This window comes from Salmo salar, chromosome ssa17 (assembly GCF_905237065.1).
Source record: "Salmo salar chromosome ssa17, Ssal_v3.1, whole genome shotgun sequence".
NCBI classification, from domain to species: domain Eukaryota; kingdom Metazoa; phylum Chordata; class Actinopteri; order Salmoniformes; family Salmonidae; genus Salmo; species Salmo salar.
Genome location: NC_059458.1, coordinates 768,366 through 786,003, shown reverse-complemented (window position 1 = coordinate 786,003; position 17,638 = coordinate 768,366). Strand labels below are relative to the sequence as shown.

The following is a 17,638-nucleotide window of genomic DNA, read 5'->3' as shown; positions in this document are numbered from 1 at the left end:
GATCGGTCGCAGTGTGTGTATGTGTGAGTGAATGTGTGTGTGTGAGAGAGAGAGAAATCGAGAGAGAGAGAGAGAGAGAAATCGAGAGAGAGAGAAATCGAGAGAGAGAGAATCGAGAGCGAGCGAGACAGAAAGACAAAAAATGAGCATGAACACTCCAGTAGTGTGTGTGTTGTGTTCAGTCTTGTGACTGTTTGCATGAATAATGCTTCTATGTGCTGTAACTTCTAGAGTGTGTATGTGTGGGAGTACTCTCTACAGAGATACAGGGTGGCAATCTGCTTTGGGAAGCACACCGGCACTCAAAGAAAGAAAGGAGAGATTGTGCACTTGCTCTTTTCTGTATCTGTTTCTGTACGTGTGTTTTCACAGACAAAGGAGGAGGGAGAGTTATCCCCAGTTACTGAGTCCCAGTGCCCAGTTATTCCAACTTTAAAAAACTCTGTCCCAGAAAACACTTAAGCAGACATTGACTGTCTTTTCAAAACCAATAGGCCCGCCTTGTGTAAGACCCACAATTCTATCAGCCTGGAGACTTAGACTGCTACACTGACCTTTAGCTGCTAGTTGAAATGGATGCCGTACGTCGCCAGTGCTCTGATAACCATCGTAGTCCATTAGAGACCATTACATATTCTCCATTGCTACTGTGTCCGCTCCGTGACGATGATGACCCTGCCTGGTCTCGTCACGCTGTAACAGAATGCTTCCCTCCAGATGTTGACTAGTCAAACTACACAGAGAATCACAACACATCTGTGTTCTACGATACACTGCTCCCACCTTCTCCTGCTGTCTACCTCTCATATGGGCTCTCTCTCTGACATGCACATCCTTTTTCTGTCTCAAGCTTGCTCTTTCTTTCTCACACTTTCTCTTTCTCTCCCTACTCAACAATATCAGGTATATGTTTCCTTCAGGACAATTGTTTTAATTAGCACGTTTACTGCGTTATATACCTACTTATCTTTTCATCTAACACCTTTCTCTCTCTCTCTCCTGGGGGCATGATAGACCATGAAACCAAATTAATGGTTTAAACATATTTTAAATAGTCTACACACGCAAATGACAAAACACATTAACAATTGTTTAATTTGGTTTCATGGCCTGCCATAAGCAAACAAGAAAAAGCTCATCCAGAAGCGGCGCTCCCTAGTAGCCGGGGACATTAATGCAGGGAAACTTAAATCCGTTTTACCAAATTTCTATCAGCATGTTAAAAGTGCAACCAGAGGAGAAAAATAATTCTAGATCACCTTTACTCCACACACAGAGAGGCATACAAATCTCTCCCTCGCCCTCCATTTGGTAAATCTGACCACACTCTATCCTCCTGATTCCTGCTTACAAGCAAAAATTAAAGCAGGAAGCACCAGTGACTCGGTCTATAAAAAAGTGGTCAGATGAAGCAGATGCTAAACTACAGGACTGTTTTGCTATCACAGACTGGAACATGTTCCGGGATTCTTCCGATGACATTGAGGAATACACCACATCAGTCACTGGCTTTATCAATAAGTGCATTGAGGACATCAACAACAAACTAGAATGGTCCAAACACACCAAGACAGTCGTGAAGAGGGAACGACAAAGCCTATTCCCCCTCAGGAAACTAAAAGATTTGGCATGGGTCCTCAGATCCTCAAAAGGTTCTACAGCTGCAACATCGAGAGCATCCTGACTGGTTGCATCACTGCCTGGTACAGCAATTGCTCGGCCTCCGACAGCAAGGCACTTGAGAGGGTAGTGCGTACGGCCCAGTACATCACTGGGGCAAAGCTCCCTGCCATCGAGGACCTCTACACCAGGCGGTGTCAGAGGAAGGCCCTAAAAATTGTCAATGACCCCAGCCACCCCAGTCATAGACTGTTCTCTCTACTACCGCATGGCAAGCGGTACCGGAGCGCCAAGTCTAGGACAAAAAGGCTTCTCAACAGTTTTTACCCTCAAGCCATAAGACTCCTGAACAGGTAACCAAATGGTTACCTGGACTATTTGCATTGTGTGCCCCCCCAACCCCTCTTTTACACTGCTGCTGCTACTCTCTGTTTATCTTATATGCATAGTCACTTTAACTATACATTCATGTACATACTACCTCAACTGGCCCGACCAACCAGTGCTCCTGCACATTGGCTAACCGGGCTATCTGCATTGTGTCCCTCCACCTGCCAACTCCTCTTTTTACGCTACTGCTACTCTCTGTTCATCATATATGCATAGTCACTTTAACCATACCTACATGTACATACTACCTCAATAAGCCTGACTAACCGGTGTCTGTATATAGCCTTGCTACTCTTATTTTATTATTTCTTTACTTACCTACACACACACACACACACACACACACACACACACACACACACACACACCTTTTTTTTCGCACTATTGGTTAGAGCCTGTAAGTAAGCATTTAAATGTAAGGTCTACACCTGTTGTATTCCGTGCACGTGACAAATAAACTTTGATTTGATTTGATATTTTCTGGGGTTGCTCCGACAGCAATGAGGACTACACCACATCAGTCATTGGCTTCATCAATAAGTGCATCGATGACGTCGTCTCCACAGTGACCGTACGTACATACCCCAACCAGCAGCCATGGATTACAGGCAACATCCGCTGAGCCAAAGGCTAGAGCTGCCGCTTTCAAGGAGCGGGACTTTAACCCGGAAGCTTATAAGAAATCCCGCTATGCCCTACGATGAACCATCAAACAGGCAAGCGTCAATACAGGACTAAGATTGAATCATACTACACCAGCTCTGACGCTCGTCGGCTGTGGCACGGCTTGCAAACCCTTACAGACTACAAAGGGAAGCACAGCCAAGAGCTGCCCAGTGACACGAGCCTACCAGACGAGCTAAACTACTTCTATGCTCACTTCGAGGCAAATAACACTGAAACATGCATGGGAGCACCAGCTGTTCCAGAAGACTGTGTGATCATGTAAGACCTTTAAACAGGTCAACATTCACAAGGCCGCAGGGCCAGATGGATTACCAAGATGTGTACTGCGAGCATGTGCTGACCAACTGGCAAGTGTCTTCACTGATATTTTCAACCCCTCCCTGTCCTAGTCTGTAATACCAACATGTTTAAAGCAGACCACCATCATGCCTGTGCCCAAGAACACTAAGGTAACCTGCCTAAATGACTACAGACCCGTAGCACTCACATCTGTAGCCATTAAGTGTTTTGAAAGGCTGGTCATGGCTCACATCAACATCATTATCCCAGAAATCCTAGACCCACTCCAATTTGCATACCACCCCAACAGATCCACAGATGATGAAATCTCCATTGCAATCCACACTGCCCTTTCCCACCTGGACAAAAGGAGCACCTATGTCAAATCAAATCAAATCAAATTGAATTTATTTATATAGCCCTTCTTACATCAGCTGATATCTCAAAGTGCTGTACAGAAACCCAGCCTAAAACCCCAAACAGCAAGCAATGCAGGTGTAGAAGCACGGTGACTAGGAAAAACTCCCTTGAAAGGCCAAAACCTAGGAAGAAACCTAGAGAGGAACCAGGCTATGAGGGGTGGCCAGTCCTCTTCTGGCTGTGCCGGGTGAAGATTATAACAGCACATGGCCTAGATGTTCAAATGTTCATAAATGACCAGCATGGTCAAATAATAATAATCACAGTAGTTGTCGAGGGTGCAACAAGTCAGTAACACAAGAGTTAGTGTCAGTTGGCTTTTTCATAGCCGATCATTCAGAGTATCTCTACCGCTCCTGCTGTCTCTAGAGAGTTGAAAACAGCAGGTCTGGGACATGTAGCACGTCCGGTGAATAGGTCAGGGTTCCAGCAGGTCTGGGACAGCAGGTCTGGGACAGGTAGCACGTCCGGTGAACAGGTCAGGGTTCCATAGCTGCAGGCAGAACAGTTGGAACTGGAGCAGCAACACGGCCAGGTGAACTGGGGACAGCAAGGAGTCATCAAGCCGGGTAGTCATGAGGCATGGTCCTAGGGCTCAGGTCCTCCGAGAGAGAGAAAGAAAGAAAGAGAAAGAGAGAATTAGAGAGAGCATATTTAAATTCACTCAGGACACCGGAAAAGACAAGTGAAATACTCCAGATGTGACCGACTGACCCTAGCCCCCGACACATAAACTACTGCAGCATAAATACTGGAGGCTGAGACAGGAGGGGTCAGGAGACACTGTGGCCCCGTCCTATGTGAGAATGCTATTCATTGATTACAGCTCAGTGTTCAATACCATAGTGTCCTCAAAGCTCATCAATAAGCTAAGGACCCTGGGACTAAACACCTCCCTCTGCAGCTGTATCCTGAACTTCCTGACGGGCAGCCCCCAGGTGGTAAGGTTAGGCATCAACACATCCGCCACGCTGAACCTTAACACAGGGGCCCCTCAGTGGTGCGTGCTCAGTCCCCTCCTGTACTCCCTGTTCACTCATGACTGCACGGCCAGGCAATACCATCATTAAGTTTGCCGATAACACAACAGTGGTATGTCTGACCACCGACAACGACGAGACAGCCTATAGGGAGGAGGTCAGAGACCTGGCCGTGTGGTGCCAGGACAAGAACATTTCCCTCAACGTGATCAAGACAAAGGAGATGATTGTGGACTACAGGAAAAAGAGGACCGAACACTCCCCCATTCTCATCGACAGGGCTGCAGTGGAGCCTGTTGAGAGCTTCAAGTTCCTTGGCGTCCACATCACCAACAAACTAACATGGTCCAAGCACACCAAGACAGTCGTGAAGAGGGCACAACGAAAACTATTCCCCCTCAGGAGACTGAAAAGATTTGGCATGGGTCCTCAGATCCTCAAAAGGTTCTACAGCTGCACCATTGAGAGCATCCTGACTGGTTGCATCACTGCCTGGTATGGCAACTGCTCGGCCTCTGACCGCAAGGCACTACAGAGGGTAGTGCGAACGGCCCAGTACATCACTGGGGCCAAGCTTCCTGCCATCCAGGACCTCTATACCAGGCAGTGTCAGAGGAAGGCCCTAAAAATTGTCAATGACTCCTGCCACCCTAGTCATAGACTGCTCTCTCTGCTACCGCATGGCAAGCGGTACCGGTGCGCCAAGTCTAGTTCCAAGAGGCTTCTAAACAGCTTCTACCCCCAAGCCATAAGACTCCTGAACACTTAATCAAAAGGCTACCCAAACTATTGCCCCCTCTCCCCCTCTTTTACACCGCTGCTACTCTCTGTTAACTTTTATGCATAGTCACTTTAATAACTTTACCTACATGTACATATTACTTCAACTAACCGGTGCCCCCGCACATTGACTCTGTACCGGTTCCCCCTTGTATATAGTCTCGCTATTGTTATTTTACTGCTGCTCTTTAATTACTTGTTACTTTTATTTCTTATTCTCATCCGTATTTTTTAAAACTGCATTGTTGGTTAGGGGCTCGTAACTAAGCATTTCACTGTCAGGTCTACACCTGTTGTATTCGGCGCATGTGACCAATACAATTTGATTTGATTGGAGTCAAACAGTTGTACTGAGCTCACGAGGCCACAGTACAGTACATGGACTTGGTAGGAAGTGTAATACTTGGTAATATATTGGATAACACAAGCTTATCAGCAAGAGCATCCCTGGAGGCAGATACAACGCAATGTGCAACACAGGAGAAGATAGCAAACTGTTTATACCACCGTACACACTGAAGTTTGCTGTCAGACTAACCTATTGTTGTTGTTTTGTGCACTGGAGCCCTATGCGATACTGTATGATTCACTAGGCTTGCTCCCATTTTTCATCCCCTATTCCTCTATATTACTGCATGCCCAGAAAGCTACAATCTCCCCTCTTTCCCTTCTCTGTTCTGAGTTAAACAGGATTTCATCTTCTTGAATACTTAAAGCGGTACCCTCTTGATTCCCTTGTTAGATAGTTGAAGTACATCCTCTCCTGGCTCCTTTTCAATATCACCAGAAAATGTTGAGGATAACTGCTTTCAAATGAATGAGTAGGCAAACACAGCGTGTACATATACTTCACTGACAAACCGACACACACCGACAAACACACTCAGAAAAAGACAATCCATTATTTACAGACACTATATGCTTATTTCATTTTATTTAACCAGGAAAGTTCACTCAGTACACTTCCTAAGATCACAGTCCTGGTACTACAGTATACTAGTCTGTGATTGGTACAGATGTATGATCTTAATTTGAGCCAGTTTGCTACAGCAGGAAAATAATCATGCAGCAACAGAAAATGTGAATTATTATGTGAATTATAATTAATGGACTTTTTTGTCAGGGTTAATACATTTTTCGTAAGGGAAATTACAAACTTGCGAAACCTTTTAAAACCTCAAATACACTATTAAATGTCCTGCATTGTAAGAAAGTTATCCTACAACAGGGTGATCAAATTAAGATCCTACATCTGTGCTGGGGGTGATGGTCAATGCAGAAAACAACACCAATATTGTCCAGTATTGACTTCAAATATTAGGATTCAAAACGTTGCTCCATACACAGGCTACTGCTAGGCTGTGTGTTGTTGCAAGTCTTCCTATCTACAACTGAACTCAACCAGAGTTATCAGGCAGCTCGTCCACAGCAACATTCATTATAGAACCAGACACTGTCTGTTACATCTTTTATGAAAAAACATTATCGTGGATCATTTTTTTGACGTGGGAGAACACATTTTTATGATTCAGATTGTGCCATTTCAGAAACTCTGTTCATCTGAAAAGCTGTAATTTTGCAGCACTACCCTTTCCATTAAAGGCCCACGTCTGTAGAAGAGAACAAAATACAAAACCATAATGTACAGGTTGCTATGGCAACTCCCAACATTAAATTGCGATGGTTATCAGAAGCTTTCTTTGTTGTAAAATGACCTTTTATGTATTCCAGTGAATCCCTGAGAGATAAAGAAAACCTGACCATTAGTCATCTTCTAAAGGAACACATGAAAGATCACACACACATGCATAAGATATGTGCTGCTTAGGCTGCCTTGTTGATGTTTTTTTGATAGTGGCCCTCAGAGTGAGTACCAGTGACATGAGCCTTAAGAAGTGTGTGTGCGCTGTGTCTAGTACATGTGAGTTTTTCAATGAATAATGCATGTTTATTTGTGGCGTGACATTCAATGACTGGTGTTTGTGTGTGTGTGTGTGTGTGTATTTGTGCATGCACAGAGAATGAAATGAAAGGTGTTATGCCAGTGTGCATGTTAGTGTGCACATGCCAGTGTGTGTGTGTATGGTGTAAGCAGGATAGTGCAGAGTGTGAAGTAGAATGTGACATCCACAGTCCCACTGGAGTGTGAATAAGAGAGGAGAGGAGTGTGAGGTGGAGGAGAGAAACATGATCTTCCATCACCAACCACAGCAGCGAGCTGGGCCCATCTACACACACACACACACACACACACACACACACACACACACACACACACACACACACACACACACACACACACACACACACACACACACACACACACACACACACACACACCAGCAGCACTTACTAAAACCCTGTTGGCTGATGTTACATAGCCTATAGCCACTTAAGTGAGTGCATGTTGATTATACCGCGGCATACAGCACACATGTGATGAGGTGGGGAGAATGGAGGGATGAAGGAGGGGAGGGGGAGAGAGAGTGGGAGGCCGCAGTGCCTTTTCTTCTCTCTGGGTAATGTAAATATTTCACTGTGTTTCCATCTCAGGGGTCCATCCACTGTCCTCTACCATTTCACTCCTCTCTCACTTCTCTCTTTCTTCCCATCCTCCACTGGTCTGTTTGACCATCTGAAGGGCAACTCATCTCAACACCACACCCTTCCTTCACCTGACCCTGGATGTGTTGACTGAACTGAACACAGGAAGGTAACGCCAGAGAGCTCCAACTTCTTCTCCGTGTACACCCTCCATCCACAGAACCAGACCTCAACCAGAGCACTACCAACAAACCATCCATTAAATCAGAACACCACTACCTAACCATCCATTTAATCAGAACACCACTAACTAATCATCCAAAACACCACTAACTAACCATCCATTCAACCAGAACACCACTAACTAATCATCCAAAACACCACTAACTAACCATCCATTCAACCAGAACACCACTAACTAATCATCCAAAACACCAATAACTAACCATCCATTCAACCAGAGCACCACTAACTAACCATCCATTCAACCAGAACACCACTAACTAACCATCCAATCAACCAGAACACAACCAGAACACCACTAACTAACCATCAATTCAACCAGAACTCCACTAACTAACCATCCATTCAACCAGAAGACAACCAGAACACCACTAACTAACCATCAATTCAACCAGAACTCCACTAACTAACTATCCATTCAACCAGAACACTAGTAACCATCCATTCAACCAGAACACTACTAACTAACCATCCATTCAACAAGAACACAACCAGAACACCACTAACTAACCATCCATTCAACCAGAACACTAGTAACCATCCATTCAACCAGAACACCACTAACTAACCATCCATTCAACCACAACATTACCAACTAACCATCCATTCAACCAGAATACTACTAACTACCCATCCATTCAATCAGAACACTACTAACTAACCATCCATTCAACCAGAACACTACTAACTAACTATCCATTCAACCAGAACACTACTAACTAACCAACCATCCATTCAACCAGAATACTACTAACTACCCATCATTTCAATCAGAACACTACTAACTAACCATCCATTCAACCAGAACACTACTAACTAACTATCCATTCAACCAGAACATTACTAACTAACCATCCATTCAACCAGAATACTACTAACTACCCATCCATTCAATCAGAACTCTACTAACTAAGCATCCATTCAACCAGAACACTACTAACTTACTATCCATTCAACCAGAACACTACTAACTAACCATCCATTCAAACAGAATACTACTAACTACCCATCCATTCAATCAGAACACTACTAACTAACCATCCATTCAACCAGATCACTACTAACTAACCATCCATTCAACCAGAACACTACTAACTAACCATCCATTCAACCAGAACACTACTAACTAACCACCGATTCATGGAGATGATCAAAACAACAACAAAATAGGTAGTTGGACGTGAGCCACTACAGCTCAGACTGTGTGTTTAAATTAATGTCCTGCTGTTAGTGTGTGTGTGTTTGAGAGAGCGAGAGTGAGAGTGAGAGAGAGAGGGGGTAAGAAAGAAAGAGAGAAAGAGAGTAGGAGAGAGAGATAGTGTTCGTGTTTAAAGGCTCTGGTGAGAGCGATAGCCCTTAGCCCTCTTATCGCTATTCTCTGAGGTAACGCTACTTCTCCTCAGGTCCTATGCATGATAAAACAGAGGTTGTGTGTGTGTGTAGGTCCCATGCATGATAAAGCAGGAGAGGAAGTCAGGGGATGTTTCATGGCTCCAGAGACAGGGACAGAGCAGAGAAACGTGACAGAGTGGAGGAATAAGTGGAGGGACCTGCTATCATCATTAGAAGTGCCAGACACCCCAGAGTGCCTATCATATTAGTGTGATTACATTGCATGATTTATATGCTTGCCAAGCCTCCCCTGCTAAGCAGACTTTATGCACATCACAGTCCCGTAGCTCTTTGACACACATATTGTATGTCCTTTGTTCCTGGAGTGGTTGCTTAAATGGAGCAGTGTTGGCTAAACAGGGTGTGAGCCAACGCACTTTAAAAGCTCCACCACAGCAATGCCTACTGGTAAATATATATATTTGTTTTATTTAACTAGGCAAGTCAATTAAAAACAAATTCTTATTTACAATGAAAGCCAAGGAACAATTTGGGTTAACTGCCTTTTTCAGGGGCAGAAAGACAGATTTCCACATTGTCAGCTCAGGGATTCGATCTACCAACCTTTCAGTTACTGGCCCAACGCTCTAACCACTAGGCTACCTGCCATATATATACAGTGTACAGTGACTTCTGAAAGTATTCATACCCCTTGACTTATTCCACATTTTATTGTGTTGCAGCCTGAATTCAAAATGGATTAAATGTATTTTGTTTCTCACCCATTTACACACAATAACCCATAATGCCATAGTGAAAACCTTTTTTTTTGAAAATGAAATACAGAAATATCTCATTTATATAAGTATTCACACCCTTGAGTCAATACATGTTAGAATCACTTTTGGTAGCGATTACAGCTGTGAGTCTTTCTGGGTAATTCTCTAAGAGCTTTGTACACTTGGATTGTACAATATTTGCACATTATTCTTAAAAAAATTCTTCAAGCTCTGTCAAGTTGGTTGTTGATCATTGCTAGACACCCATTTTCAAGTCTATTTACGTCAAAACTGTAACTAGGCCGATCAGGAACATTCAATGTCGTCTTGGTAAGCAATTCCAGTGTATATTTGGCCTTGTGTTTTAGGTTATTGTCCTGCTGAAAGGTGAAGTTGTCACCCAATGTCTGTTGGAAAGCAGACTGAACCAGGTTTTCCTCTAGGATTTTGCCTATACTTAGCTGTATTCCTAAAAAAACTCAGTAGACCTTGCCGATGACAAGCATACACATAACATGTAGCCACCACCATGCTTGAAAATATGAAGAGTTGTACTCAGTGATGTGTTGTGTTGGATTTGCCCCAAACATAATGCTTTGTACTCAGGACATAAAGGTAATTTCTTTGCAGTTTTATTTTAGTGCCTTATTGCAAACAGGAGGCACATTTTGGAATATTTTTATTCTGTACATGCATCCTTCACTCTGTCATCTAGATTAGTATTGTGGAGTAACTACAATGTTGTTGATCCATCCTTAGTTGTCTCCTATCACAGCGATGGAACTCTGTTTTAAAGTCACCATTGGCCTCATGGTGAAATCCCTGAGCGGGTTTCCTACCTCTCCGGCAACTGAGTTAGGAAGGACGCCTGTATCTTTGTTGTGTCTGAGTGTATTGATACACCATCCAAAGTGTAATTAATTACTTCACGTTTCTCAAAGGGATATTCAATGTCTGCTTCTTTTTTTAAATTTATTTTATCTACCAATAGGTGCTCTTCTTTACGAAGCATTGGAAAACCTCCCTGGTGTTTGTGGTTGAATATGCGTTTGAAATTCACTGCTCGACTGAGGGACCTTAAAGATAATTGTATGTGTTGGCTACAGAGATGAGGTAGTCATTCAAAAATCATGTTAAACACTATTAATGCACACAGAGTGATCCCATGCAACTTATTATGTGACATGTTGAGCAAATGTTTACTCCTGAACTTATTTAGGCTTGCCATAATTAAGGGCTTGAATAATTATGGGTTATTGTGTTTAGGCCAGTGATACAAAAATCGCAATTTAATCAATTTTAAATGTAAATGTAACAACAAAATGTGGAAAAAGTCAATGGGGTGTGAATACTTTCTGAAGGCACTGTTTGTAGAAGTACATTTCATCCCTCGGGGCCATCGCTCAGTGATGTCATTGACAGCTAAAAAGGGATACAGTGATATATAACCCAGAAAAAAAGAAAAAGAGATGCTGTAAATAGCACAACTGCAATGGAAGACGCAACTGCCAACCCAACCCTGTAAAACAACACATTTCCCTAAACCTATGCGGTGTATGTGACAATAAAACGTATTATCTTATTAAAATGAGAAAAGTTTCCCAAATCTTATATTGGATAAAGCTGGTATATTCTTTGACCGGATCTCATTGTTTTCTCTTCTCTTTATTTATAGACTGTATCTGATTGAACCTTTGATATGGAAAGACACCACACAGAACAAGGGGTGGAGAAAGATGAACGGACAGAAAGAGACAGAAAGAGAGAACGATTATAACGTGAAACGGGGACAGCTTGTGACGCAAGTGTTCCTGATCCTCTGCAGCCTTGATCGAGGAAAAGCTCAAGATTTTTGAACAATCCCAGAATATTCTATTAGGGCATTCTTATTCCAAAACTCTGAATGGGGACATCTCAACTACTGAATAGAGTGAGCCGAAGAAAGAAAGCAGAAAGCATTCCAAGTGCCATAGGCCTCAGTGAATGTCCTGCCTCTGTCTTTATCAGAAAACTAACAGAAACCTTATCCCCAAGGACAGACTCCCTAAACGCCTGTCTATGATCATTTGCAACTCACACAGGCTGAAAAACATCCTACAGAGACAAGCAATTATCAACTTTTAAAGACAGAGAGACTCGATTGATTAGGATTTTTAATTTGTTTTCTTTTAAAAAATCCCCCTTTCTTTCTTTCTTTCTTTCTTTCTTTCTTTCTTTCTTTCTTTCTTTCTTTCTTTCTTTCTTTCTTTCTTTCTTTCTTTCTTTCTTTCTTTCTTTCTTTCTTTCTTTCTTTCTTTCTTTCTTTCTTTCTTTCTTTCTCCCTCTCCCTCTCCCTAGGTCGTGGAATTGATCACTTCTCCCGACTATTTGCACTGGACTCTTGGATGAAATCAGGACTCAGAAAAAGCATTGGATTTGTTTCGGGAGCAACCACAGTTCCTAAAAAGGGATGGCCTGCACCTGAACAGGAGAGGAGCTTGGATGCTGAGCGCTAACATCGAAAGGGAACTAAAAAAGCGATGGGATATCAGTCCTTGTCCGCAACAGGTAACACTCATTGATTCTTGTTTTAATCCACGTCCTAGTTTGAGGCATAGACGAAATGGCACAGTTCTAAGCAATCTTGTATCTACGATACTGTATACCATTTCAAGACAACCCCATGGCAATTTGATATAGAGGGTTATCTACTGATCATAGCATGTTTGTATTAGAGACTCAGTCTGATCTGAAATACCACAACAGTGGCCTTGGACTGATTCATGTACATGTTAGAAGTTTGATTTAGAAAAAAAGTGTAAAAGTGTGCGTGTTTGTGTTGTCTTGGGGTTGGGCGGTATACCGTATTTTGCGATATAACGGTATTGATGCACGGCCCGGTGTGGTGGAATATTCTAATCAAGTGAGAGAGACTTTGTCATTTCTTCAAACAATCATCTTTGTTAAAAATCGATTAAGGGGGATCATAAGCCACTCGGGGTTCATCCTATCATTATCTGCACTGGGGCCTATTGTCTTAACCCCACCTTGGCTTAGTTTTCCAGATGCCAGGATGATTTTGAGACAATGAAGGATTATGTTCTACTCCCCCAGGCTCAGTCAAACCACACGGATGAGAAAGTTCAAAAAACCCTAAAATATTGCATAAAACAACAATTCGTTGCGTAAACAGTATTATAACATTATCTTGTCATTTTTCTCTCACACCAGTTTGGGTTTTTACTAGAGGTCGACCGATTAATCGGAATGGCAGATTAATTAGGTCCGATTTCAAGTTTTCATTACAATCGGTAATCAGCGTTTTTGGACACCGATTATGGCCGATTACATTGCACTCCACGAGGAGACTGCGTGGCAGGCTGACTACCTGTTATGCGAGTGCAGCAAGGAGCCAAGGTAAGGTGCTAGCTAGCATTAAACTTATAAAAAACAATCAATCTTAACATAATCGCTTGTTAACTACACATGGTTGATGATATTACTAGTTTATCTAGCGTATCCTGCGTTGCATATAATCGATGCAGTGCCTGTTAATTTATCATTGAATCACAGCCTACTTCGCCAAACGGGTGATTTAACAAGCGCATTCGCGAAAAAAAGCACTGTCGTTGCACCAATATGTACCTAACTATAAACATCAACCCCTTTCTTAAAATCATTACACAAGTATATATTTTTAAACCTGCATATTTAGTAAATATTTCCTGCTAACATGAATTTCTTTTAACTAGGGAAATTGTGTCACTTCTCTTGCGTTCTGTGCAACAGAGTCAGGGTATATGCAGCAGTTTGGGCCGCCTGGCTTGTTGCGAACTGTGTGAAGACCATTTCTTCCTAACAAAGACAGCCAACTTCGCCAAACGGGGATGATTTAACAAAAGCTCATTTGCGAATAAAGCACAATTGTTGCACGAATGTACCTAACCATAAATGTCAATGCCTTTCTTAAAATCAATACACAGAAGTATATATTTTTAAAACTGCATATTTAGTTAAAAGAAATTAATGTTAGCAGGCAATATTAACTAGGCAAATTGTGCCACTTCTCTTGCGTTCATTGCACGAGAGTCAGGGTATATGCAAATGTTTGGGCCGCCTGGCTCATTGCAAACTAATTTGCCAGAATTTTACATAATTATGACATAACATTGAAGGTTGTGCAATGTAACAGCAATAATTACACTTATGGATGCCACCCGTTAGATAAAATACAGAATGGTTCCGTATTTCACTGAAAGAATAAACGTTTTGTTTTCGAAATGATAGTTTCCGGATTTGACCATATTAATGACCTAAGGCTCGTATTTCTGTGTGTTATTATAATTAAGCCTATGGTTTGATAGCGCAGTCTGACTGAGCGGTGGTAGGCAGCAGCAGGCTCGTAAGCTTTCATTCAAACAGCACTTTCCTGCATTTGCCAGCAGCTTTTCGCAATGCGTTGCGCTGTATATGACTTCAAGCCTATCAACTCCCGAGATTACGCTGGCAATACTAAAGTACCTATTAGAACATCCAATAGTCAAAGGTATATGAAATACAAATGGTATAGAGAGAAATATTCCTATAATAACTACAACCTAAAACTTCTTACCTGGGAATATTGAAGACTCGTGTAAAAGGAACCACCAGCTTTCATATGTTCTGACAAGGAACTTAAAAGTTAGCTTTTTTACATGGCACATATTGCACTTTTACTTCTCCAACACTTTGTTTTTGCATTATTAAACCAAATTAAATGTTTCATTATTTATTTGATACTAAATAGATTTTATTGATGTATTATATTAAGTTAAAATAAAAGTGTTCATTGTTCATTCTTTATTGTTGTAATTGTCATTATTACAAATATATACCTAAAAATCGTCTGATTAATCGGTATCGGCTTTTTGGGTCCTCCAATAATCGGTATCGGGCGTTGAAAAATCATAATCGGTCGACCTCTAGTTTTTTACCTTATCTTCTATAACGGTATTTGAATGGTGAATGCAGCACATGCAACAATGTTGATGACAACTGTTAGTTTTTACTCTGTTTATTTAGAACCTAACGGACAACTAGGAAAAGCTCAAACCAAGTTTATTTACCCAATGGATCAGACAGCTGAACAGTGTGATGTCAATTCTACCTTTTAACTAATAATGAGGAGAGGCGAAATCAATAATCAATCAAGGTATTACTTTTATTAAAAACATATTATAATAAGGTGGCTGGTCGCACCACCCACGCAGGTGAAATGGAGTGAGCCTCCCTGTACAAAGAGTACAGGAGCATTTATATAGTCAAGTTACCCCATACAAGCATCTGCAAAACACGTGACCCTATGTACGTGTATGTGTGTGAGGGGAGACAACTGGGTGAAAATTTGTAAGTCGCTCTGGATAACAGCGTCTGCTAAATGACTTAAATGTAAATGTAAATGTAGAAAATTGATCTTATTGTAATTCTAGCTTCTCAGACCAAAGCAGATATTTTGATAATTACTGAGACTTGGTTAAAAAGTCTGTGCCAGACTGATGTGTCTCTGAATGGATATAATGTTTATTTATCTGACAGAGCTGGCAGAGGTGGGGGTGTTGTCATTTCATAAAGAACAACTTGAATGTTGCTGTGTGTATTACCACCTCTGTCCCCAAGCAATTTGAATGTCTTGTCCTAAATATGTGCCTTGGTAATAATGCCCAACTAACGTTAGTGGGAGTTTATCATCCTCCCTCAGCCCTCCCGATTGCTCTTAGCAAATAGCCTGACTTGCTGTTTAACTATGCTAAATCTGAATGATTAATATTCGATGATCTTTACCTGGATTGGTTCAGATGGACTGAAAGATATTTGTACTGAGCTAAATTTACCTCATCTGATAACTAAACCAACCTGTCCCAACTAAACCAGCCTGAAAAATATACTATTTTGGAAATCATTCAAACAAACGCCCCTGTTTGCTAACAAGCACAGTGACCAGTGACCATTGCCTGTAAGAAATCCTAAATCATGTCAGCGCATTTTGGGGGGGGGGGTTCAATGAGCAACCATCGCTGTATGACCTGTGGTTGTATGATTGGGAGGGTATGTCCTCAATCTCTGATTTGGATTAGGCCCTTAACTCTCTGTTTAACTCTGTTGTAGATTAGCATGCCCCATAGAAAATATTAAGGTTAAAGGACCGATCTAAATCATGCTTCACGCATTAATTGTCTGAGAGATTTCATGAAAGAAACTTAGCTTGGGCCAAGGCTAGATTGACTGATTCTACCACTGACTGGCAGTCCTTCAGACATTTGAGAAATAGATGTCTTACTCGGGTTAGAAAAGCATCGCAGTGCTAGAGGCGTCATTACAGAACCTGGTTCGATCCCGGGCTGTATAACAACCGGCCGTGATTGGGAGTCCCATAGGGCAGCGCACAATTGGCCCAAGGTCGTCCTGGGAGGGTTTGGCCGGGGGGATTTACTTGGCTCATTGCGCTCTAGCGACTCCTTGTGACGTGCTGGGGACCTGCAGGCTGACCTTGATCGTCAGGTGAACAGTATTTCCTTCGACACATTGGTGCGGCTCGCTTCCGGGTTAAGTGGGCGGGTGTTAAGAAGCGCAGTTTGAAGCTCATGTTTCGGAGGACGCATGACTCGACCTTCGCCTCCCGCCTCCCCAGGAAATGGGCCTCAACTAACCGGTGCCCCCGCACACTAACTCTGCAACAGTACCCTCTGTAAATAGTCACGCTATTGTTATTTTTCTGCCGCTCTTCAATTACTTGTTACTTTTATTTCTTATTCTTATCCGTATATTTTCAAACTGCATTGTTGGTTAGGGGGCTAGTAAGTAAGCATTTCACTCTACACCTGTTGTATTCGGCGCATGTGACTAATACAATTTGATTTCATTTGATTTGAGCCCATTAGGGAGTTGCAGCGATGAGACCGAAATTGGGGAGAAAAGGGGGTAAAATACAACTAAAATATATAAACTCAAAATCAAAAGTAACAGTCAGTATCTAGTGTGGCCACCAGCTGCATTAAGTACTGCAGTGCATCTCCTCCTCATGGACTGCACCAGATTTACCAGTTCTTGCTGTGAGCTGTTACCCCACTCTTCCACCAAAATTGTGTCACATTACATTTTTGTCATCTTTGAATATGTTTTAGTTCCCGGACATTTCTGGGGGAATGGCCCCAGCCCTCACCCTCCGATCCAACAGGTCCCAGACGTGCTCAATGGGATTGAGATCTGGGCTCTTTGCTGGCCATGGCTGAACACCGACATGCCTGTCTTGCAGGAAATCATGCACAGAATGAGCAGTATGGCTGGTGGCATTGTCATGCTGGAGGGTCATGTCAGGATGAGCCTACAGGAAGGGTACCACATGAGGGAGGAGGATGTCATCCCTGTAACACACAGCATTGAGATTGCCTGCAATGACAACAAGCTCAGTCCGATGATGCTGTGAAACACCGCCCCAGACCATGACAGACCCTCCTCCTCGATCCCGCTTCAGAGTACAGGCCTCGGTGTAACGCTCATTCCTTCAACGATAAACGCGAATCCAACCATCACCCCTGGTGAGAAAAAACGTGACTCATCAGTGAAGAG

General features: G+C 42.5%; 1 protein-coding gene across 2 annotated transcripts in view; it reads right to left on the bottom strand.

Moving 5' to 3' along the window:
• Positions 1-3,955: 3,955 nt before the first annotated feature.
• The window catches only part of LOC106561313 (uncharacterized), a 44,438-nt gene continuing 30,755 nt past the window's right edge, over positions 3,956-17,638 (bottom strand). The window contains exon 4 of one of the 2 annotated variants that reach the window (XM_045698699.1): positions 3,956-3,998. In XM_045698699.1, the coding sequence (XP_045554655.1) occupies positions 3,992-3,998 (7 nt within the window). In that variant the 3' untranslated portion in view covers positions 3,956-3,991. The remainder of the gene's footprint in view (positions 3,999-17,638) is intronic. The other variant, XM_045698700.1, reaches the window with a different exon arrangement.